This window comes from Peromyscus leucopus, chromosome 14 (genome assembly GCF_004664715.2).
Source record: "Peromyscus leucopus breed LL Stock chromosome 14, UCI_PerLeu_2.1, whole genome shotgun sequence".
Lineage (NCBI taxonomy): Eukaryota > Metazoa > Chordata > Mammalia > Rodentia > Cricetidae > Peromyscus > Peromyscus leucopus.
This window is the reverse complement of record NC_051075.1, coordinates 40,269,386-40,293,186: the sequence shown is the minus strand read 5'-3', so window position 1 is coordinate 40,293,186 and position 23,801 is coordinate 40,269,386. Positions and strand designations below refer to the sequence as shown.

The window sequence follows — 23,801 nt, the reverse complement described above, 5'->3', positions numbered from 1 at the left end:
GACAAAGCCTTGAGAAGAATTCACCCGCAAAACAACTCTTAAAGCGATTTCTTCCTGCTTATTGACAACTCTTCATCACTGAGCCAGGGGCAGTATCCTTAAGTCCTTAAGTGGTCCACGTGTTTTTGCCCTCATTGCAACATTTCCTTAGACATCCTGTCAGTGTCTGTGCTTGCTTGGAGCCAGCATCCCTCCTTCTTAGATCCCTAGGCGGTGCAGTCCAGGACGGAGCCGGTAGTGTGCACCTGGCAGGCCAGGGACACTCACCCCTCCCATCCGCCTGCCCTCGGGGCGGAGCCAGAGCTCAGGCCATGTATTTAGACGCGGCCAGAGCCAGCGGTCCCCAGAGCTGCCTTCCAATCGCTGCGATGAGTGGGGAGTTCTGGCTGTGGGCGTTGTGCGCCCTGCTGCCAGCCTTGTGGCTGCTGAGCTTCTTGCGCACCGATACTGACCTGATGCTGCTGTGGGCTGCGTGGCTGGGTCGGCGTCCAGGTGAGGACCTTCTATGATCTCCAGCTTCAAAGGGGGGAGTCCTGATCTCGGCTGGGTTCCGGGTCCTCCCGGGGCCACCTCTGTTTGTTGAAGTCTCAGTGATGCCAGCCTGAGCTTTGCCCAGGGTTGGGAGTCAGGGAGGAAGAGCAAAGGGGGCAATTTGGCGTTCTTATAGCTTGTCTTGATCTAAAGATGGAAAGTTTTCGCCTTCTAGGCTGGGAAACCTCTCTAGAGGTTGCCAGCCAAACTGCTCCCTAAAGAGAACATCCTTAAGACCTTGCCTAACCGGAATTCCAGAGATCCAAAGCAATATCAGACACTGTGGGGAACAGCGAACACTGCCAAGCTAAGGTGCTTCATTGGAAAGGCTCAGGGTCTCTTCATTCCAAAAGTATTTGCCTTCGGCTTCTCACTCGGCGAAGTTTTTAAGTGGAATCTTAGACAACCCACCCTTTGGCTGCTTATGAGCCTAGAAGCTCAACGTAAAGGACCCAGGCGCTTTTTCTGAAGTAACATGATTTTTGCGCACTAGTGGGGATTGGTCTGTGTCTTGCTTCATGTTCCATGGGACTATATACCTGTGGGTTAAACACCTATATGGTGTGGCTAAACACATACTGTGTGCTCTGTAGGCAGTGGGCTCAGCGTTTCCCAGCCCCCCGGTGGTTCAGCACAACTCTAGAAGCTGCTTGGCAAACAGGGGGATCACATCCCCTTGAATGACATGGCATGCCCACGGGTAGACTTCGGATCCTAAGAATTCAGCCGAATTTTCCTAGTCTCTTATGACAGTACCCAGAGCATGCTGTGACATTTGTTTGGAAGTGGTAGCTCAGATGACAATGTTATCTACGCTAAGTGGGTGAAAACTGGCTGGGAGGGCCTGGGGGAGGGCAGGACAGGACTGATGAGATGTTTTTGCCTTCTTGCCTTCCTGCCAAACTCACTCCTACAGGCCAAAATCTTACCACTGGATGTTTCATTTTTGGGGGGCATAACTTGTTCAGACTTGTCAGCCAGTTTAAGTGCACATCAAGTTGGGGAAGGGTGGGGTGGATCTGGGAGAAGCTAGGGGATGGAAGATGGATATGATAAAAATACATCATGTGCATGGAACTCTTAAAAAATTAATAAAAGTATTTTTAAACCAAGTGGGATTTGACCCAAATCAGCAAACAAAATATCACATGTATTTCGATTTTTAATTTGGGTTTAGAGGTGTTGAAATCTGGGATCTAGTGTGCTGTTTCAAACTGGCTCATCAAAGGAGTTTTTGAGGTTAAGCTGAGCTACATAAAACCCCAGCTTAAAAAAACAAACAAACAAACCAACCAACCAACCAACCAACCTATCCACATGGCTCAGGGACCATCAAGGAAGAGAAGACAAAGATGGTAGGAAACAGAGGTCTCAGAAGACCTGAACAGAAGTTGTCTTCTATGTGTAACAGGACCTGTGCACTCAGGAACTCACAGTATCGGAGGTAGACTGCACAAGACCTGGACAACAAGATCAATCAACATTAGAGCATGGAAGGGGTTCATGTGCCTCCATCCTGGGGTGCTAGTGTGGTGATATTTTATTTGTGCAGAAATGTGATATTTTATTTGTATGTTAGTTAATAAAGTTTGTCTGGAGATCAGAGTCATAGAGCCATAAACAGAAGTCAGGCGATGGTAGCACACACCCTTAATCCGATCACATAGCAGGTAGAGTCTCTGTGTGGTTAAGGACCCAGGCGCTTTTTCTGAAGTAACATGATTTTTGCGCACTAGTGGGGATTCTTTTTTTTTTTTTTTTTTTCCGAGACAGGGTTTCTCTGTGTAGCTTTGCGCCTTTCCTGGAGCTCACTTGGTAGCCCAGGCTGGCCTCGAACTCACAGAGATCCGCCTGGCTCTGCCTCCGGAGTGCTGGGATTAAAGGCATGCGTCACCACCGCCCGGCTGAGTGGGGATTCTTTTGGTCTGTGTCTTGCTTCATGTTCTATGGGACATGAAAAACTTAGGGGCACAGGCGGCTGTGCTGGGTGAACTTTCTCTGTCAAGTGAAAAGGGCTGACACCACTTTCTTATTTGATAATAGAACCTTCTCTCGATCAGTTGCTTTGATTAACCAAAGGCTCGTGGGTGTTTCATGTTGGATGGTTTTGTGTAAACTTGGACTTAGAGAAGGAAACAAAATCATTTTTTTAAAATTATGTAATTCTACAAAAGTCATTCAACCCATCAAAAGAAAAATTGTTGACTAACGGTTACAAGATCGGGAAAAATGAATTACAAGACATTAGTTTAATGAGATATAGTGTCAGGAGTCATTTAGAAACATAAATAACTCATAAAATGTTAATGGCCTTTAAAATTTAATTCAATCTTAAAAATTAGTCATTCACAAACCTACATTAACAGCAGAGTAAGTTTCATCAAATTTCCTTTATATATATATATGTATACACACGCATATATATATGAAAGCATAGTTCTATATACAGAATATAGGTGAATATATCATGCATTTGTAGAATTAAAATTTCATGGAGGCAGTTGTAGGGAAAAATGTTTCGTAAACCCAGGGTGGGATGAGGGTTGAGGAAAATAATACAAAGAACACAGAAATAGACACAGATTCCTAAAGCATCATAGACTGGGATATGGACATGGTTTATGAAGATTTTAAAAGGGGAAAAAAACTCCCTTTCTCTAGAAAGTAAAATACAAAATTCTAGAATGCAAAAGGATAAAAAGCCCAACACTCTCCCGCCCTAGCCTTCCTACCTCTCAGTATGCCCTGTCTAGTGGCAAACTTCATTTCTGCTTCTTTTGAAACCTTCTGGAAAGAGTTTCTGCATCCCCAAGCATGAATCTCACTGGTAAAATTGAAGATTTGTTTTCAATGATAAATACGGTTGGCATTTCTTCAGTGCCAACTTAATGCTCTGAGAGTTTTGCAGCTTTAATTTATTTCACCAACAGTCCTGTGAGGGATGGTTTATTATTTGCTCTGCAGTTGTGAGAACTGGAGACCCTCAGCATACATTCAGGACATGCAAACTTCTGTCCTCTGCCATGGAGCTGAAAGTTGAGCCTTGAGCAGGCTCCGGAGATGTTCTGTTCACAAGACAGAATTTATTAAAACTCCTTTGATGAGTCAGTTTGAAACAGCACACTAGATCCCAGATTTCAACACCTCTAAACCCAAATTAAAATCGAAATACATGTGATATTTTGTTTGCTGGTTTGGGTCAAATCCCACTTGGTTTAAAAATACTTTTATTAATTTTTTAAGAATTCCATGCACATGATGTATTTTTATCATATCCATCTTCCATCCCCTAGCTTCTCCCAGATCCACCCCACCCTTCCCCAACTTGATGTTATTTTTCTCTTTGCCTTCTTTTGTTTGTTCTCTCTCCTCCCAGCCCTGCCCCAACCCACTGAAGCCAAAAATCTGTGCTTCTCATATATTTATGGGCATGGAGCCACTCACTTATACCTGTTTGACCTTCCATGGGGCCATATCTTTAAAGAACACTGACTGACCCTTCCCCAGAAGCCATCAGCTGTCACTAGCATGTAGACGAATTTCTAAACAATCTTATTAAATAAGAAACACAGAGCCAAATACAGGGGTAGTAGCTGAAGAGATCAGAGAAATAGCGAATAGCCACAACTAGCCTTAGCTTACTACCGCGCTGTAGCTTCCCCAGCAAGAGAGCTTCTTCCTTTCTAACCTGCGCTTTTATTGCCTTCCTGTTCTGCCTTCTCATTGGTTCTAAGCCCAGCTACATCACTTCCTCGTTACTGCCTGTCTGTACAAACCTCCAGGTCTCTATGGTTGGTACTAGGATTAAAGGCACATGTCACCACGCTTGGCTGTGTCCTTGACCACACAGAGACTCTACCTGCTATGTGATCGGATTAAGGGTGTGTGCTACCATCGCCTGACTTCTGTTTATGGCTCTATGACTCTGATCTCCAGACAAACTTTATTAACTAACATACAAATAAAATATCACATTTCTGCACAAATAAAATATCACCACACTAGCACCCCAGGATGGAGGCACATGAACCCCTTCCATGCTCTAATGTTGATTGATCTTGTTGTCCAGGTCTTGTGCAGTCTACCTCCGATACTGTGAGTTCCTGAGTGCACAGGTCCTGTTACACATAGAAGACAGCTTCTGTTCAGGTCTTCTGAGACCTCTGTTTCCTACCATCTTTGTCTTCTCTTCCTTGATGGTCCCTGAGCCATGTGGATAGGTTTGTTGTTTGTTTGTTTGTTTGTTTGTTTGTTTTTTTAAGCTGGGGTTTTATGTATCTAAGGAAGGTGAGCATTGATTTCCTGATGTTCCTGACTTCACCTGGAGTGCTGGGATTGTAGGTGTGTGCCACCACAACCATTTTATATGGTGCTGGGCATTGACACCAGGGCCTAGGACAGGCTAGAAGAGAATTCTACTGGCTGAGGCACAACTAGTGCCCCCACAACGCTGACTTTTTTAAAGACAAGCACTGCACACCACTGTGTATTGTTTGGATGTTGCATCGCAGGTGCCGCCGTAGAGAGAGAGGCTCACCAACACGCTGAGCCTTCATTTTCTGATGGAGCAGAGGGGTACAGCCTTCTTGGAAAAAACTGGCACCCAGCTAGCTCGCTCCAGTTACTTTATTACTATATATACAAAGTTAATAGGGGCTGGGAAAGGTTCCAACTTCCAAAGTCACCTTGCTCTTGCTGCCCGTGAGAGCAGACAATCACATAAAATTAAGGCAATGCTGTGGAATGTCTTTCTGTAGGCTGTGAATATGTGTTGCTCTGGTTGAGAAATAAAGCTGCATTGGCCTATGGCAAGGCAGCTTAGAGACAGGCTGGAAATCCAGGGGGAGAGACAGGAAAGAGAAAGGTGGAGGCAGGAGGAACGCCAGCCTGCTGCCCAAGGAACAACATTCCATCAGACTGGCAAGCCTCGGAACACGTGGCAAAACATAGATGAATAGAAATGGGTTAATTTAAGAACTAAGAACTAGCTGACAAGAGGCCTGCCTAGGCCATACAGTTTGTAAGTAATATATGCCTCTGTGTGTTTACTTGGGTCTGAGCAGCTGCGGGACCATGGGTGAGACTTATTTGTCTGGATTGTGGGGGGCCGGGCAGGACCGGAGAAAACTTCCAGCTACAAGGCAAGCCATAATCCAAAGTAAGAACTCCAGGTCTGCCAGGAGTGTCTTAGGACCCAGGTCAGTGCACCCACAAGTTCTCAAGTAGCACCAAGTGCACACTCTCCAGTGAGAAAATTCTTCAAGGTTTAAACAGTCTCAAAACAGTTTCTCAGACTCTACTGATTAACCCAAACATAGCAAAGGCTTCACTGAAACATTTCTTTAAAAGCCCAACACAAAGTCTCTACTGTGCATTTCACTTAAAGGTGGACATAAAGGCTTTACTTACATATCACTACAACTGTGGTCGAAGTTTCAGAAGGACACCAAGTTTTAGCAGGAAGTTTCCTGTTCCCCAACACCAACCCCTGCCTTTTGTGTGGCTACTGTATCATTTTGGCAGTCTTTCTAGGGACAGAAAGGCTTGGGAAACATGAATCACATTTCTGCCTTCTACAATACATCTTGTATGAACTACTACATCCTCCTAAGATGACAGCATGTACATTGGAGACTTGTTTATAATACGATATTGCCTGAAAGATATCAGATATGATTAGCAAAAGAAGAAAATACTACTTCTAAGTGCAGGATGATTATATCATACCATTGACTAGAATTTGGTAAATCCAGATCCTTACCAATAACTCCACCACAAAAATTTGGAATAACAGAACTGAAAACTGGATGGAACCCAATTATGTAATCTGAATCTCTCGTTAAAAGGGTAAGACAATTGAGTCCAGGCAATTAGTTTCTACTTAGCAGCTTTAATTTTATCAAATATATACTGAGAAATAGAATCTTAGTCAAATGAAACTATTGGTTAGAATAAAGTCTGAAAAACTTACCAAAAATCTTGAAATATATAAAATATTGGATGGGTAGGAAACATATTTGTGCTTTTTAAGAAATTGTAGGAGATTTGAAATTTTAAGTTCTGCATAATAGGTTGTCATATTTAATGACATGGTTTAAAGTTTCTTTATTCATTTTTTTGTTTGTTTTTATTTTTTGAGACAGGTTTCCTCTACATATCCCTGGCTTTTCTGGAACTCACTATGTAGACCAGGCTGGCCTCGAACTCACAGAGATCCATCTGCTTCTGCCTCTCAGGTGCTGAGGTTAAAAGTGTGCACCACCAGCCGAACAGTGGTGGTGCATGCCTTTAACCTCGGTACTCAGGAGGCAGAGGCAGGCGGCCTGCAAAGCCAGATCCAGGACAGACACCAAAACTACACAGAGATACCCTGTCTCAAAACAAAACAAAAAACAAAAAGAAAGAAAGAAAAAAAAGTGTGCACCACCACCGCCACCCAGCTAGTTTATGTTTTGCTTCTCTTTGATGTATGAGTATCACTATCCCACGCATGTTCCTGGAACTCTCTCTCCTTCTTCCTCCACAGAACAGGTGCTGACTTGTGGCATGGTGGTGTGGGTGACTGGAGCATCCAGTGGCATTGGCGAGGAGCTGGCTTTCCAGTTGTCTAAACTGGGCGTCTCTCTGGTGCTGTCAGCCAGAAGGGTGCAGGAACTGGAGCGGGTGAAGAGAAGGTGCCTGGGTGAGTCAATTCCCGACAACAGCCGTGCGCCCTAGAACTGAGAATCCAAATTCAAGTGCAGCTTCGGGAAGTGAGGGGAGGTGGGACTGTCCTGCGCAGCCCGCGCCGCCTCCAGAGCGGGCGCATGCACAGTCCGGCCTCCACTTCTGCTACCTCTTAAGCAGCTGCACTTGCCTGGCGTTTTCTTCTTTTCTGCCGTCTTTCTACCCTCATTTTTATGCAGATTCTCCCCACTTCTCTCAATGCTGGTTAATGATCAAATGACTTAAAACCTGCTCAAGGGGGAAGACAGTGACCATTGGAATACAGTTCAAGGGGCAGCCATACAATTTTTGCTGTCTTTGAATTTTAATGTAACCGTGTTTGACTAGAAAGGAGGCTTATTGTTACCTACAGAACATCTTGTTCCTAAATTGAAATAATTTTGAACTTTTCCCCAGAATATATTTTCGGATGACTTCTTTTTCTTTTCATTGTTGACTTTCCTGGCTGAGCTAACTACCCAGCAATGAGAGTTTGTTGTCCTGTCACTGTTCAAGGAGGCCACATACTTCTCGCACGATCCTGCTTTCAAAGGCCCTGGCACCCGTGGCTAGTGCTGGTTCTTGCGATGATCTGCCTTACCGTGCTGGTTCTTGCGATGATCTGCCTTACCGTGTACTTCCTGCTAAGGTGGGACAAAGGAAATAGTTTGGCTGTTCTTAGCTGGCTTATCTGGTGAATCAGGAGGTACAGCCTTTTTGTTGCCTTTAAAAAATGTTTTACATGTTTGAAAGGTTTCATACAACTGTATTGAATGTTCCTTCCTCCTCCTCCACTTTCCCGTTAGTTCACATTCTGCCCCTAGACAGTTTTACATCTGCTTTCATGTCACATACGCACGCACGCACGCACGCACGCACGCGCACACACACACACACACACACACACACACACACACACGCACACGCACACGCACACACACACACCTTTATATCTGTTCCTTATTTCTAGTTTTATTTCATTATGTTCTGTTAAAATACAAGGTCCTCTGAGTTTTTAATATCAGTTTTAGTAGTCTAAAATGTTATCTGCATTTAGAGGAAGTATGATGGGCAGCTAATAAGAATGCATATTCCACAGCTAGTAGGTGGAAGGGCCTGCAGAAGCACATCAGTTTTATCTGAGGTTTCAATGCAGTTTCTTTCTTGTCTTTTTTTTGGTCTGAATGATCTTCCTGTTAACAGTGGGGTATTAAAGTCACCCACTATTATTTTATTTGGACCTAGCTTCCCTTTTATGTCCTGTTATATAAGATGACATACCCCATTATTCAGTTCATAGATATGTACACTGCTCTATCCTTGTGATGTATCATCCCTTTTAGATTACAGTAATCTTCTTCTTACTCTAATTTTGGTTCAAGGATCCTTTATCAGTTACACGTTGTCTTAGTCAGTGTTCTATGCTGGGAAGAGGCACCATGACCACAACAGCTCCTGTAAGAGGAAGCATTCAGTTGGGACTGGCTTACAGTTTCAGAGGTTTTGTCTACTGCCATCATGGAAGGAAGCATGGCAGCATGCATGCAGACATGGTGCTGGAGAGGTAGCTGAGAGTTCTACAGTATGATTCACAGGCAGTAGGGAGTGAACTGGCTTGAGCTTCTGAGACCTCAAGCCCATCCCCTAGTGACACACCTCCTCCAACAAGGCCACACCTCCTAATAGTGCCACTCTCTATGGGCCTATGGGGACCATTTTTTATTCAAAACACCACATACATATAACTAATGTTTGATTTTAGGTCACATTATTTTCCTCTCTCTCTCTCTCTCTCTCTCTCTCTCTCTCTCTCTCTCTGTCTGTCTTTGACAGTTTGTATGTTTCTTATAAAAAATGGTTGGATCTTGTTTTTTAATCCAGTAAGGTGATATGCATCTTTTTAGAGTGATTAAGGGTCATTATTGAGAGGTTGTCTTCATTAGTTCTTGAAATCTGGTCATTTGTTTTCCTAGTTGTCTCAATTGTCTTTCCCCTTTGTTTGCCTTAGTTATTTGCTGGTCTACTGAGCTGGATGTGACTGATTCTTTTTTAGTTCTTTTTTAGTTCATCTGTTCTTCCCAGGAAGTATACTGTGTTGCTCTCACTGATTGAGATTATCTTTTTTTTGTCCTCTGTGTATAGGATTCCTTCAAGCTTCTTTTGCAATGAGGGAATGGTACTCAGGAATTGATTTAATTTATGTCTATCCTAAGAGGCCTTTATTTTGCCATGAAAATGCCATTTCTGGGTATGGCAATCTTCACTGCTAATTATTACTTTCAGGATGCTAAGCATCCATGCTTCTGATGTCTAGGGACTCGGCTGAGAGGACCAATGTTATCCTCCTGTGTTTACCCCTGTAAGTAAGTAGAAAATTTCCCCTCACGGCTTTTAATGTCTTTTCTTCATTTTGTAGTTTTTGCATCTCAACTATAATGTGTCAAGGGGGCAGTTTTTCTCTGCTCATGTCTTCTTGGGGTTCTAAGGACTCTTGGTCTTGAATGCCCATCTCTTCCCTAGATTTGGAGAGTCTCTCTAGTTCATTGAATAGATTTTCTATAGCATTCATTTTTGTCTCAGATCTTTCCTCTCCCCCACAAATTCTTAGGTTTGAGCTCACGTTTTGAATGTTGCAGTTGTGTTTCGTATTTTTTAAAATTTATGTTTGAATGTGGCGCTGCCTCCACCTTTACTTTTACCCCTCCAGTTCTTTCTTCCACTTGATCTGGTCTACTGGGAGTGTGTTCCGTCTACTGGGAGTGCGTTCTGCAACATGCTTTTTCTTGGCTTAGCTGACATTCATTTTTGACATTTATCTCTTGGTTTTTGTCTGAACTTCTCACTCTCGCTGATGTCTTTTGCTTTTCTGTTGCTGACCTTATATAGGATGGTATAATCTTAAAAGAGTACATAAATGATAGAATTAGGTAAATGTAAGAAGGGGAATCCAAAGAAAAACCACAATGCTCATTTTTATAAAAGTGAAATATTGGGGTTGGAGAGATAGCTCAGAAGTTAAGAGAAGTGGCTGCTTTTCCAGAGGATCCAGGTTCAGTTCCCAGCAACCACATGGCAGCTCACAATTGTCTGTAATCCATCTCAAAGTGAGTTGACACCTTCATACAGACATAAATGTAGGCCAACACCAATGCACATAAAATAAAAATGACTAAAAAGACAGATACCCTACTCTTCAAAAAAAAGAAGAAAAGAAAATATCAAAAATACTAAATGTATAGTGAAAAGAAAAAAGAAAAGACGCAAATACATAAGGGTGAAAGATGGTGTGGTGGTTTGGAAGAAAATGGTCGCAAAGGGAGTGGCACTATTAGGTGTGGCCTTGTTGGAGTGGGTGTGGCCTTGTTGGAGTGGGTGTGGCCTTGTTGGAGTGGGTGTGGCCTTGTTGGAGTGGGTGTGGTCTTGGAGTAGGTGTGGCCTTGTTGAAGGGAGTGGTCACTGTGGAGGTGGGCTTTGAGGTCTCCTATGTGCTCAAGCCACACCCAATGAGACAGACCACTTCCTGCTGCCTGTGTAAGTTATAGAACTGTCAGCTACTCCTCCAGCACCATGTCTGTCTCACACTGCCGTGTCCTACCATAATAATAATGGACTGGACCTTAAACTGGAAGCCACCCAATTAAATGTTTTCCTTTATAACAGTTGCCTTGGTCATGGTGTCTCTTAACAGCATGGAAACCCTAAGAGAGATGGAGTATGGGGTATCTCTTTCCTTGGGCCTCTAAAGTGTAGTCCGCTAGGTGCAGGGAAGGAACAGAGTCTTGAAGTTGGAGCCTCTTATTTCTCTACCAAGTAGACTGGTGCTAACCACAAGTCACGTGGCAGATGTCTAGCAGAGCTTTCTTCCTTGTGGGAGCTTCTCTTTTCATACCAGGAACATCGGATGGCTGCTTAAAGCTTTGCAACCTCTGAACAGGCAGCTGGTCCCATGCTACATAGACTCCCCAGTCAGTTCCCTTTGGAGTGAGTGACTTTATATACAGGACTTGTCTCCTGGCTTGTGTGGGGCTCAAGGAAGGGAACAGAACACAGACTGGCATCTGTTCAGGCAGTCTAGTCTCCACGCTTCATTAATCACTTCCTTAAAGGCTTGGGAGAGGGTTCCGTGGTAGAACACCTGCTTAGCATGAGTGAGGCCATAGGTTCAATCTCTAATTCTGCAACGTAACAAAATGCACTTCTTAGTGTCTGGCTGTCATATATAATTCAGCAAAGGGGCTCTGAACTTCGACCTAATCTAAATGTAACTCACTGACTTTGGAACTGTGCGAAAGAGCAACTAAATGTTGAGGGGTGGGGACTGAGTACTGTTGTAATGTGCTTCTTGGCTGGGATGAAGTTCTGGGTTCAGCTGCCAGGCCAAAGGAAACAGAAGACTAGCAATGCTACTTTGTGAGAGTGTTTCAAAACAAACATAACTCTCTATACTTCTAAATGCACTGTGGTGTTTTTTCTTTTCTGGTTTTTGTTTTGTTTTGTTTTGTTTTGTTTTTTCCTGTAGGATAATCTTTATTTTGCCAGAGTTCTTTCCCAAATTTCACGAGATCCATTCATCCCTTTGGGAAGGTTCCGGGATAGACTTGGAGAGCAGGAAAGAGCTTGACCGAATTGTAGCACGACTTTCTCACTAAAGTGTTGATGTGTCTTCATTTAGAGAATGGCAATTTAAAAGACAAAGATATACTGGTTTTGGCCCTTGACCTGGCTGACAGAAGTTCCCATGGTGCGGCTGTGAAAGCTGTTCTCCAGGAGTTTGGTAGAGTAAGTAGCAGTTTTTTGCCGATAGAGTATGCGTTATATCACTTTTCCCAGCTTGGTGAAAACTGTCAAAGAGATTCTTGTCTGTGGTGTCTCATTCAAAGAGATCCAGGCACAGGGGATGCATTAGTGGGACAGGGCTGTCACTTGGACTTTTTGATCTCTGGGTCTTGGACCTAGGTCATTAGTATTTTTCTTGCCTTTTAAACTCTCAATTCCTATTGAAGGCAAAAAGAGCTAAAAATCCACCACAACTTTGATATTTATGAATTTTGCTATATTTTGTGAAATATTAATTAGTAGGTAAATAGGTGAATTGTGTTGATTTTATCTCCTTTTATTGTTTGCTGTGTTTTGTTTTGTTTCAAGACAGGGTCTCACTATATGGCTCTGACTGTCCTGGAACACGCCATGTAGACCAGGCTGGCCTTGAACTCACAGAGCTCTGTCTGCCTCTGCCTCCCAAGTGCTGGGGTGTAAGGCTTGAGTCACTACACCTGGCTTGATTTTATCTTTTTATTGTTGACTTTAGAAGTGTAACACTGCTCTAGGGAAAGCTCAAATTAACAACATAACTACTCTCTCTAGGAATTTCATCAGTCCATTTGTAGACCATCGCTAAAAAGTCCTCTTTCTGATTTTATTGAACTAGATTGACGTTCTGGTCAACAATGGTGGAATAGGGCATTGTTGCTTTGCTGTAGATACCAACCTGGATGTCTTCAAGATGCTAATAGAGGTCAACTACTTAGGGACGGTGTCGTTGACCAAGTGTGTTCTACCTCACATGATGAAGAGAAAGCAAGGAAAGATCGTGACCATAAATAGCCTTGTGGGGATTGGACCTTTACCACTTTGCAGTGCGTACTCTGCTAGCAAACACGCCCTTCGGGTAAGGCTGCTTGAACCCAGCTCTGTTAGTATTGACTACGATGTACATGAGGGAATTGTCCATCATTGGGTCAGGTCTGGGGCGCTAAGGGGCCACAGAAAGAGAAGACCTTTGAGAGGACAGCACCAGTAAATGACCAAAAATATTTGAGCTGCACATGCTTCTTACTTATTCAACGGATTTTTATTGTGTGCCTGCATGATGCTGCACTCTGAGATGAATTCTGGGGAGAAAGATTATTTCTGCTGGAGCAGGCATATATTGTATATTGCCTGACCTCTTTTTCTACTGCATTTTTCACAGCAAACTGTGAGTCAATCCTCTCTTATCTGGTCTCATTCTGTCTGTATGATCACCGAATGATTGATCTTGGGCTACATATCCCCCCTAGGGAAACATGGACTCTATTCATTCTGGTTTCGTGGAAAGAAGAAAAATCTGATCAAGGCAAAGAGTAGGAGAAAAGACTGACCTGTTTTATCTTTAGAGTAATAAATATCAGAATGGGATGATTTTTACATTGGCTTAATAGTAAAACTAAAGACATGATAAGGCCAGTGATTAAGAAAACATAAAATTTAATTTATCCCATTAAAAGTTAACCCTTCTCCCCCTGCTTTTTTTTTTTTTTTCTGAATTAAGTCAGGATCTCATTCTGCATGTTAGCCTCAAATTCTCAATGTATCCAAGGTTGGCCTTGAACTCCTGGTCCTTCTGCCTTCAGCTCCCAAATGCTGGGATTGTAGGCATAGGCCAACACACATGACTAGAAAGTAAGTGTCAGTGGAATATTTTACCATTGGAATTGTATGATGGAATGGTTCAGGTCACCAGAGCTCCATAGAAATTGAAGGTGTGTTCCAACAGGACTCTTCTCTGCCACACAGTGCAGGCAAGTGCCTAGTGATGAAGGGCTGCGGCTGGGATGCTCTCAGATTCAGTAAAGGGCTGCCAGGCAACCTCCCATAGAGTTAGGCACACTTTAGGCAGGCAGGTGTGGGGTGTGGGGGAGTGTATATCCCGTCTGTTGAGACCCAGCCTTATAAGACATGTAGAATACCTTTTGTAAAAACAAACAAACAAAACAGAAGAGCTACCTCACCTGTTCCCAAGGCTCTGTTTTAATTGGATTTAATCAGCTGGCAAAATGTGCTCAGTTGACAGGCCTGTGAGACAGTGTAGCTGATAAAATCACTTGCCCTGCAGGTTTGCTTGGGTCACCTGAGTTTAATTCCTCAGTGCTCAAGGTAGAGGAGAGAACCAACTACCCAAAGCTGCCTTCTGACCTCCACATGCATGTGGAGACGCGCACGCGAGCACACACACACACACACACACACACACACACACACACACACACACACACAATTATAAGTCCAGTTTTTGAAAATGTGGCGAAGACTTTGTTAGTTGCTGCAGTGGTTTGGCGGGTGAACACGGAGGTCAGCGGGCTTGTAAAAAGCACGTTTTCCTTCTCAGTTCCCAGGAAGTTTTAGAATGAATTTATCACTGGAGCGTATACACCATCCCTGATATGGTTTTACACACCGAGAGGGTTCAGTGCTCCTGGGCTGGCTGATTGGTGGCGCTTTCTTTTGCTACAGACCAGCAGAGGCTAAAGGTATGGGGGGGGGGGTCCATACCCTCACAGGTATTTTGTTTTGGTCCATCTCTGGGTCATCAGTCTCTGAGCGCAGAAGCCTTCCCCATCCCTGGTCGGGGGAGGATGTCGCATTTACGGCCCTCAAACCTTTTAATGTTACTGAATCAGATATGGATGCCCCTTCGATAAAGAGCAATAGAATGGGCTGGATGTTGATGTTCAGTTGTTAAGAATGACACACACCTTTGTACTCCTCCTTGATTTGGCTAAAACCTCCTTCCCTTTTGCCGTGAAAAGCAGACACTTGCAAACTATCTTTAGAAAACAAATGCACTACAGAAACCACTTGAAACCCTTTTCTGCTCTGCTTCTGGAAACATGCCTAACCACAAGGAAGCTGGCCCTGAAATTCCAAGGCCATCTGCAGAAGGTCACATAGACCACGCTTGGAATCCATCAACATCGCAACAGTTAAAAGTCACCAACGCTGAAGACTTATCAATTCAATGGGAATCTATAAGCCAGGGCTCAGTCTCTCTGAAGATCACAATAAGTTCTCCAACCCCACAACTGCTGCTTGTATTTTCTAGAACCTGCTTTCTCAAACACCTTGAGTAAACAATTTAATCGTTTCATTAGCTGGCCTAGTGTTAAAACAATTCGGTCTGGGAATAATTGTTCCTACTTTAGAAACAGATGAGGAGAAACAGATCTCTGTTTATTCATAGTTGGTTTACAGTCTCCAGTATCTTTAAGTCTGGAAGGTCTAGCTAGCTATTCTTTTTTTTTTTTTTTGCATATAATATTTTTTATCAAGTTTTTAAAAAAGAATTTCATGCATGCAGACAAATGTATTCTCATCATATGCAGTCCCCGTTCCTCCCCGTGATTCCTCCAAGATCATTCCCATACTCCCCAATTTCTTTTTCTTTCTTTCTTTCTTTCTTTCTTTCTTTCTTTCTTTCTTTCTTTCTTTCTTTCTTTCCTTCTTTCTTTCTTTCTTTCTTCTCTCTCTCTCTCTCTCTCTCTCTCTCTCTCTCTCTCTCTCTCTCCCCCTCTCCCTCCCTCCCTCCCTCCCTCCCTTCCTTCCTTCCTTCCTTTCTTTCTAAAATAACTCACTGAGTCCAATTTGTTATTTACAAGAAGCTTCTCTGATGAGGTCTTAGAGCTGTACCAATCTATGGATATATAGACAAAATATGCATTGGGCTGGGAGGTGGTGGCACTTGCCTTTAATCTCAGCACTCAGGTGGCAGGTGGATCTCTGTGAGTTTGAGGCCAGCCTGGTCTACAGAGTGAGATCCAGGACAGCCAAGACCACACAATGAAACCCTGTATTTAAAAATAAAAAAAAAAAAATTAAAAAACCCGCAAAATGTATATTGGTGTGTTTTGCCTGAATATATGTCTAGGGACCAGGTGTGTGCCCGGTGCTTGCAGAGGCCAAAAGAGGATGTCAGATCCTTTGGACTGGAGTTACAGATGGTTGTGAGGTACCACATGGGTACTGGGAATCCAACCAGGATCCTCTGAAAGAGCAGATAGTGCTCTTCACCACTGAACTGTCTCTCCAGCTCCTAGAGATATCAATTTAGAGGGCAATTTGATACTATGTCCATACAGCAAAATAAGATTAGTGGGTTCACTCCTGGTCTAGCCTTTTAAAAAAGTCAGTCAGAAGGCAATCACATTATAATCATGACTGGCTATGCACTAGCCATCAGTCAAAATCTACTTCATGAAAATTAATTCAACAGTTAAAATGGTAATATAAATCGAAAACTGGATTTATCTATGGTAGTTATTGTAAGATTCTATTCCTGTTTTTTGCCTTTTGCCCCAGCTTTTTTTTAAACCTTGTCTTTTAAAATCTAACCAGGGAATAAAGAGATGCCCCTCTGCTCCTCCCAGGGATGCTCTGTCAAACATACACATTTTTGGAGAGGGGAAATGAAGATTGTTATGAGGAGGGTATATGGGGATCTTCAGAGAAAAGTCTAGTTCCTGCTTAATGCTTGTCTGCTGTAGAAGCTCTGATGTCAAAAGCTAGCATCCTTTGAAACCCTGGGATTGGACAAGATCTGAGAGTATCGGCTTTGGCTGTTCACGGTCCATGGCCTGTGTGTATACTATCTGTCCTTTATTCAAGCATTTTAGAATATAGTCCCTCAAATCATGAGGCTATGAAATGAGACCTGTATCTATGTTTAATTTCCCTTTTCTTTTCTTGCCTGCTAGGGGTTTTTCAATACCCTCCAAACTGAACTTTTCAACTATCCAGGTATAACAGTGTCTACCATTTACCCAGGACCTGTGCATTCGAATATTTTCGAGAATTCTTTAACTTCAGATGTTACCAAGGTAAATGGTTGGCAAATGGTTGGAATGTTTTACTATTTATCCCACAGTGTTGAGTCATTTAGGTCAGGGTCTCTGCTAGAAGGACTTATGAATTAGCTGCATAACTTAGATTGTCATGAGACATGCTAAATTTAGCTGGCAATGTTTGGCTTCCAGGTTTTATAAAGCTACTGAGATACAGTATCAGTTCCAAGTTGGCTGGCCTGTCCACATGCTGTGCAATAACCTTGTAGTCGGGAATAAAATCCCCTTTACCTTCTTTCCTCTCACCACAGATTGGGGGGGTGGCTTTTCATATGCTTTTTGAGGTGATAACCATCATTAGCCATGGTAGTAAAGAAAATGAGGAACTTTGACTATTCAATTAGCCAGAACGATCTCATCCAGTCCGTACATGATTGCTCTGAGGGACAGTAGAGTACCATGGAGGTTTGTGACTCCCACTAACACCTGGAGAGACTTGGAACAGGTGCAGGCCCACGTTGAGTGGGCCTCACTGGCGCCCAGCCTTTGGCTCCTTCTTAACATAACATTTCTGTAAAAGAGATGGATAAATCTTCAGCATCTGCTGTGGATATCGTTCTGTATAAATAAAACACTGATTGGCCAGTGGCCAGGCAGGAAGTATAGGCGGGACAAGGAGAGAGGAGAATTCTGGGAAGTGAAAAGCTGAGTCAGGGAGACACTGCCAGCCGCTGCCATGACAAGCAGCATGTGAAGATGCCGGTAAGCCACGAGCCACGTGGCAAGGTATAGATTGATGGAAATGGATTAATATAAGATATAAGAACAGTTAGCAAGAAGCCTGCCATGGCCATACAATCTGTAAGCAATATAAGTCTCTGTGTGTTTACTTGCTTGGGTCTGAGCTGCTGCGGGACTGGCGGGTGAGAGAGATTTGTCCTGACTGTGGGCCAGGCAGGACCAGAAAAACTCTAGCTACAGCATCCATTTTATTTTCAATTTTTAGATTTTAGGGATTAAAGCGGACGATGTTTCCAAGATGGCAACGAGCCGCTGTGCCCGGCTGATACTAATCTCCATGGCCAATGACTTGAAGGAAGTCTGGATGGCTAAGCAGCCTGCCTTGTTTATGACATATGTGTGGCAGTATGTGCCAATCCGGGACTGGATATTTTCAAGGAAGACATGGAAGAAAATTGTTGAAGGCTATAGTGTGGATATGGTAAGTGACTTGCTTTTTTTTTTTTTTTCTAGCAGTATGTATTCATCTTGTATGAAAACACAAAGTCTTCAAAGACTTTAGAATGGTTTTTGCTGGCTTCCAGACCAAGCTCACAATACAAATACCAAAAACATGTAAGAAGTATTCTATCACCACACATAGCTGATGGTTTCCCATAAATTGCCTGTGGTCTAAGTGCTCCAGAAGGTTCTGCATGGCAAGCAAAGGCTGCCATGTTTTCTTCTATACTTACTGCTTGAGAGAGTAAGTTTCAGGAAACTTCCTTCTCTGTTCCCTCCCATCAGCTCCTCCCCAGCTTCCCCATCTTAGCTCAGGAGTCACTTTCTTCAAGAGATGCCTTCTCCTCCCTACTACTTCTCCGGGGCAGGTGCCCTCAGCCCCGAGTTTTCCACTTTCAAAACAACCCACTGCACTAAGACAACTACACACACACACACACACACACACACACACACACACACACACACACACTGTGCAGTCATTTCTTTTGTCTCGGCTCCAAAGCACTCTGCACACCCCAGATTTGTAGGGACCAAGGCTGATTTGTCCTTCTTTCCACATCATTCCTAGAACACTGAGAGGGGAATATTAACTGTTTCTTAAAAAGAAAAGAAAAAGAAGGGTTTCATGGCTACACATCACAGCAAGTGTAATGGGTTAAGCTTAAATTCTCTAATTACAGTTACACACAAGAGGGGTTATGGTCGCAGGTCGTTTTCATTGTTTCTTCTGTAGACCTTGTTACAAACATTTTTTAAGATTTATTTTTTATTTATGCTTGTATATTTGTATGTGTATGTATTTGTTACATGTATGTGGTGGCCAGAAGAGAGTATCAGAACCCCTGGGAATGGCCGTGAGCCTCCTGCTCAGATTCAAACTCAGGTCCTCTAGAAGAGCAGCAACCGCTCTTAACTGTTAAACTCTCTCTCCAGCACTTGTTACAAACCATTAAAAAAAACCTCAGCTACTACATAGGTGGGTATGGTGGCACACCCCTTTAATTCCAACATTTGGGAGGCAGAGGCAGAAGCGGAGGGATCTCTGTGAATTTGAAGCCAGCCTGGTCTGCATGAGCTAGCCTGTTCTTCATAGTGAGTTGTGAGTTCTGGGATAGCCAGGTCTACCTAATGAAGAAACTCTGTTTAAAACAAACAATCAAAACAAAGCAAAGCAATCCAACAGGCAAACAACAACAAATCAGATAAGTAAACAGCACTATCAAAGAGGGCCATACCTTACGGGGTGTGTTACCTGCCAGTCATTAAGCAATATTCTCTATTTTTTTAAACAGCTCATTACTTCTGTCTTTCTATGTTGTAGTAAAAATGAATCAGGTGAGAGAGAGAGCCAAGAGAAAACGTTAACAGAATGCTTAAAGATATTAACATTATAAAGCATTTACACGGTGTCCTAAAATGTAGAGGTTGAAATGTCCTGAGTCGTGTTGGGTCTTGGTGATGTGAGATGGTTCTAATGGCGGACTTCACGGGAAGCTACCTGTGTTTTCAATGAGGAGGATGGTTTAGGAAGTGGCCTGGAGCTCAGGGACAGAGAAGCCCTGGGTCAGAGCTGGGGCCAGTGCTGGGATGTTTGGGTTCAAACACTGGGTCTAAGGCCTATTTACCCATGACCTTAGGCAGGTCACCCCTCTGACAATGGGTAGTAGATGGCGGTAACAAGTCACAGGGTTGTGATGGGCATTAAGTAAGAAGAGAGGGGCAGAGGCACTTTCTAAGCACAGCCTGGCATGTTGTCCGGGCTTCTTTTAGTCTCCATTTCAAGCTGAGTTTGGGAGTAGCAAGGGCAGAGGCTTAGGTTGTTTCTCTGTTCTGACTCTTATCAACGGTCACAAGAAGATGGGGGTGCCACATTGCTTCACTATCCTGGTTTCAGTTCCTTTCGGTATGTACCCTGATACGCTTTAGATAGGGTTTATCCTCCAAAGCTTTGTTCCCAAGCTGAACTTCCTTTAAGAGGCACCGTCTGATACGAGGCCATGGCGGCATCGCCCTTGGAAGGGATTAATGTTTTCTTGTTTTCCACGGGACTCTGGCAGTTCTAGGGAGAGTGAGTTGTCATACAGCATGGCTACCCAACATGCCTGGCTTCTTTTCCAATTTTCTACAGGAAGACCTAGAAGACAATCGTCACAAGAAGCTGAGTGAATGAGGCTGCCTAATCTTGCACTTTTAGCCATCAAATTGGTGAGATGAAAACTAATTTTCCTACAACCACAGGGATGGACTAATGTATGATTGGGGTGCTGAACGTTACCTCACACAATCTTGACACCAGTTAATATTTTCAGTGCTTTGTGATAAGGCAGAGAAGGAAGAGATTGAAAAGACTGCCCATCGGAGGGAGAGAGGGGCCAAGCATGGTACTTTCAGGTGCACAGTCTTTCAGCAAGGTGCTGAATAGCTCCTCAAGGCTATTCAGAGCATCTGTTGTAGTTGCTTACTTTTTACTTGTGTCTCTTTGGTTCTTGGCTCTTTGCTTTTGGGGGGGCCAGCCACCCAGCTCTCAGACACACACACACACACACACACACACACACACACGGAGACTTTTTCTTACTTATAAATGCCCAGCCTTAGCTTGGTTTATTTCTAGCCAGCTTTTCTTAAATGATCCCATCTATCTTTTAGCTCTGGGCTTTTACCTTTCTCTATTTCTGTATACCCTTCTTTGCTTCTTCCTTTATGGCTGGCTGTGTAGCTGGGTGGCTGGCCCCCTGAGCCCTCCTCCTTCCCTTGCTCCTCTATCTTTTCTTCCCACATATCTCCTCCCTGTTTTTCTCTCCGCATGCCATCCTGGCCTATTTCTTCTCTTGCCCAGCTACTGGCTATTCAGCTCTTTATTAGACCAATCAGGTGTTTTAGACAGGCACAGTAACACAGCTTCACAGAGTTAAACAAATGCAACATTGAATTAATACGACATATCTTTACATCACTAAACAAGTGTTCCACAGCATCAACAAATGTAACATACCTTAAAATAATATTCTACAACAATCTAGCTAATAATAAAACATAAACATCACATAGAACACTTTGCTTTGGATTTCCTTTAGTGATTTCAAAGGATATAGTCTTTTCTTCCCCAGATCAACTCTTTTTCGTTTTGTTTTGTTTTTCGAGACAGGGTGTCTCTGTGTAGTTTTGGTGCCTGTCCTGGATCTCACTCTGTAGACCAGGCTGGCCTCGAACTCACAGAGATCTGCCTGGTTCTGCCTCCTGAGTGCTGGGATTAAAGGCGTGTGCCACCACTGCCCGGCCTCTTTTTTTTTTTTGTAATAAATTAAAAGCACTTATTTTATGTATAGCATTACCATGCACATATTAAATAGTACTGTAATAGAATGATTTGACATAGTGGTTCTTTTTCTTTTCTTTTTTATTTTTTTAGACAGGGTCTCACTATGCAACCCTGGCTAGCCTGGAACTTACTATATAGACCAGACTGGCCTCCAACTCACAGTGATCTTCCTGCTTCTGCCTCTGCCTCTAGAGTGCTAAGATCAAAGGCATACACCACAGACAGTTTTAAACAGAAGAAAAAAGACAAAAATCTCAGATTATAAAACCTGTCCCCTAAGAACAAATTTTGTTTTTAAAAAGTCAATTTTCCCAAGTGGTCAATGAGACAAATATATTCTGTGCCAACATCATCATCAATAAATGTATTGAATAAATGTTTCTTATCCTTCATCACTGCTTTTTATGACACACTGGACATTTTCTCATTTCTTAGGATTATTTCCTGGGTATGATGCCTCATTTTAACCCAGCACCAAAGAACAATAGTCACAAGAATTTTTATTTTGCATAATTATTAAATTTTAGCCTTTCTTGGTGCATATTTTTGGGGGAGGCAAATGGCGTTATTGCCCCAAAATAAAGTCACATCATGGGCACATGATCAAAATTTTTTGTTTTGCTCTTTACATAATATATGAAAAACTTATATATGTTTTATTATTTTTATTTACATTTGAAACATTAAAATATGATTACATTTCCTTCTTTTTTTTTTTTTTTTTTGGTTTTTCGAGACAGGGTTTCTCTGTGTAGCTTTGCGCCTCTCCTGGAACTCACTTGGTAGTCCAGGCTGGCCTCGAACTCACAGAGATCCGCCTGGCTCTGCCTCCCGAGTGCTGGGATTAAAGGCGTGCGCCACCACTGCCCGGCTTACATTTCCTTCTTTCAACTTCTCTCCTTCAGTCCCCTTTGTCCCTCTCAAACTCCTTGCCTCCTCTTCTTTATTATTGTTAAGTACATTTACATATAAAATTGTTATTATCGCATGTATATATACATAAATATATAGGTATATTCTGCTGAGTCTGTTCAGTGTGGCGTGCACATGATTTCAGGGCTGACCATTTGGTATTGGATAACCAATTAGGGGACTCCTCCCTGGAGGAAGACTGCCTTTCCCTTAGTGGCTATAATTCTTTGTTTAAGGGTAGGACCCTCTAATTTTCCTTTTCTACATCACCATTGTATACAGGTGATGTCCTTGTTCAGGTAGACTTATTTTTTTTTTTTTTAAATATTCCAATTCTAAAGACTCAAAATCATTGCATATAGTTAGAAGGGCAGTCAGCATGGATGTGATGTACAAACCAGAACAATAAGAAAAGAGAATGCTTGAAATGCTATGTGTAGACACTAACCAATGGTATTTATGCCACATACAGATTATAGTGACGCTAAGCCCAGGGGTGATATTTGTGTGCCAATCCACAGTTTTGAATGTGATTTTAAAAATCCAGTGTAAGCATTTGAGCAGGGTTTTAAATATTCTTGTTGTTTTTAAAAATTTTTTAGCCTGCATGTATGTCTGTGTGAGGATGCCACATTCCCTGGAACTGGAGTTACCGACAGTTGTGAACTTTCCATGTGGGTGCTGGGAATTGAACCTAGGTCCCTTGTAAGAGCAGCCAGAGTGGCCAGTGATCTTATCTGCTGAGCCATCTCTCATCTCTCCAGCCCCAGGTTAAGTATTCTTAACAGGGAATATTAATGATGTAGATCAACAGAGCAGGACTACATTTCAAACACTGGGTGAATAGGGAGGGACTTAGTCGTCTTACCGTTAATATTTTACAGATTACAGACCCCTCTTGAAGCCTGGGAGACAAAGGATGATTGACGGGAGCCCTAACCATTTCCAAACCACCAGAAAGGAAGCTGGGAACATAAATACAATGCTCTCATGCACCGAAGACTGACGGAGGACTGAAGTATAATTTTATGCTTGTTATCCTTCAAAAGAAGTTTGGCCAGGTAGCCCAGGCTGGCCTCTAAGTCAGATACTCCAGCCTCAGCCTCCTGAATGCTGGGATTTTTGGCATCCTCTTTTGTGTGCTTCATTTTGATTTTTGACCTAACTTCTTCAACATGTAATAAATAAAAAGTAAAATATCACGATGAAGATTGAAAAAAAATGATGTATATGACAAAATTGAAGAACATAACAATTAATTAACATGTGTGTGTATGTGTCTGTTTATGCTTGTAGGCCTGAGGTCAATCTCAGTTGTCATTCTTCAAGCACTATTCACCTTTCTGTTTCTGTTGCCTTTTCATTTTTTAAAAATTACTTTATTTTATGTATATGGGTGTCTGTGCATCATGTGTATGCCTGATGCCCAAGCAGGGTGGAGAAGGGTGCCAGATCCCCTGGAACTGGAGTTACAGACAGCTTTGAGCTAA

At 42.8% G+C, this 23,801-nt stretch overlaps 1 protein-coding gene across 3 annotated transcripts; it reads left to right on the top strand.

Moving 5' to 3' along the window:
- The first annotated feature begins 296 nt into the window (after positions 1-296).
- On the top strand, positions 297-23,520 carry LOC114683850 (dehydrogenase/reductase SDR family member 7-like). Of its 3 annotated transcripts, XM_028858206.1 has the most exons (8): positions 297-492; positions 7,058-7,213; positions 11,909-12,015; positions 12,665-12,904; positions 16,746-16,868; positions 17,839-18,054; positions 20,206-20,282; positions 23,196-23,520. In XM_028858206.1, the coding sequence occupies exons 1-7, from the start codon at positions 312-314 to the stop codon at positions 20,245-20,247; spliced, it is 1,065 nt and encodes a 354-aa protein (XP_028714039.1). In that variant the 5' UTR covers positions 297-311; the 3' UTR covers positions 20,248-20,282; positions 23,196-23,520. The 3 variants fall into 3 exon arrangements, with proteins under 3 accessions (XP_028714039.1, XP_028714053.1, XP_028714049.1); XM_028858220.1 differs by lacking the exon at positions 12,665-12,904; XM_028858216.1 differs by lacking the exon at positions 20,206-20,282.
- Positions 23,521-23,801: the final 281 nt, after the last annotated feature.

Coding starts and splice junctions, on each gene's coding strand:
- LOC114683850 (XM_028858206.1), top strand. CDS start 312: ATGTATTTAGACGCGGCCAGAGCCAGCGGTCCCCAGAGCTGCCTTCCA. Junction 12,016..12,664: donor TTCTCCAGGAGTTTGGTAGA/GTAAGTAGCAGT, acceptor TTATTGAACTAG/ATTGACGTTCTGGTCAACAA. Junction 18,055..20,205: donor AAGGCTATAGTGTGGATATG/GTAAGTGACTTG, acceptor AATTTTCTACAG/GAAGACCTAGAAGACAATCG.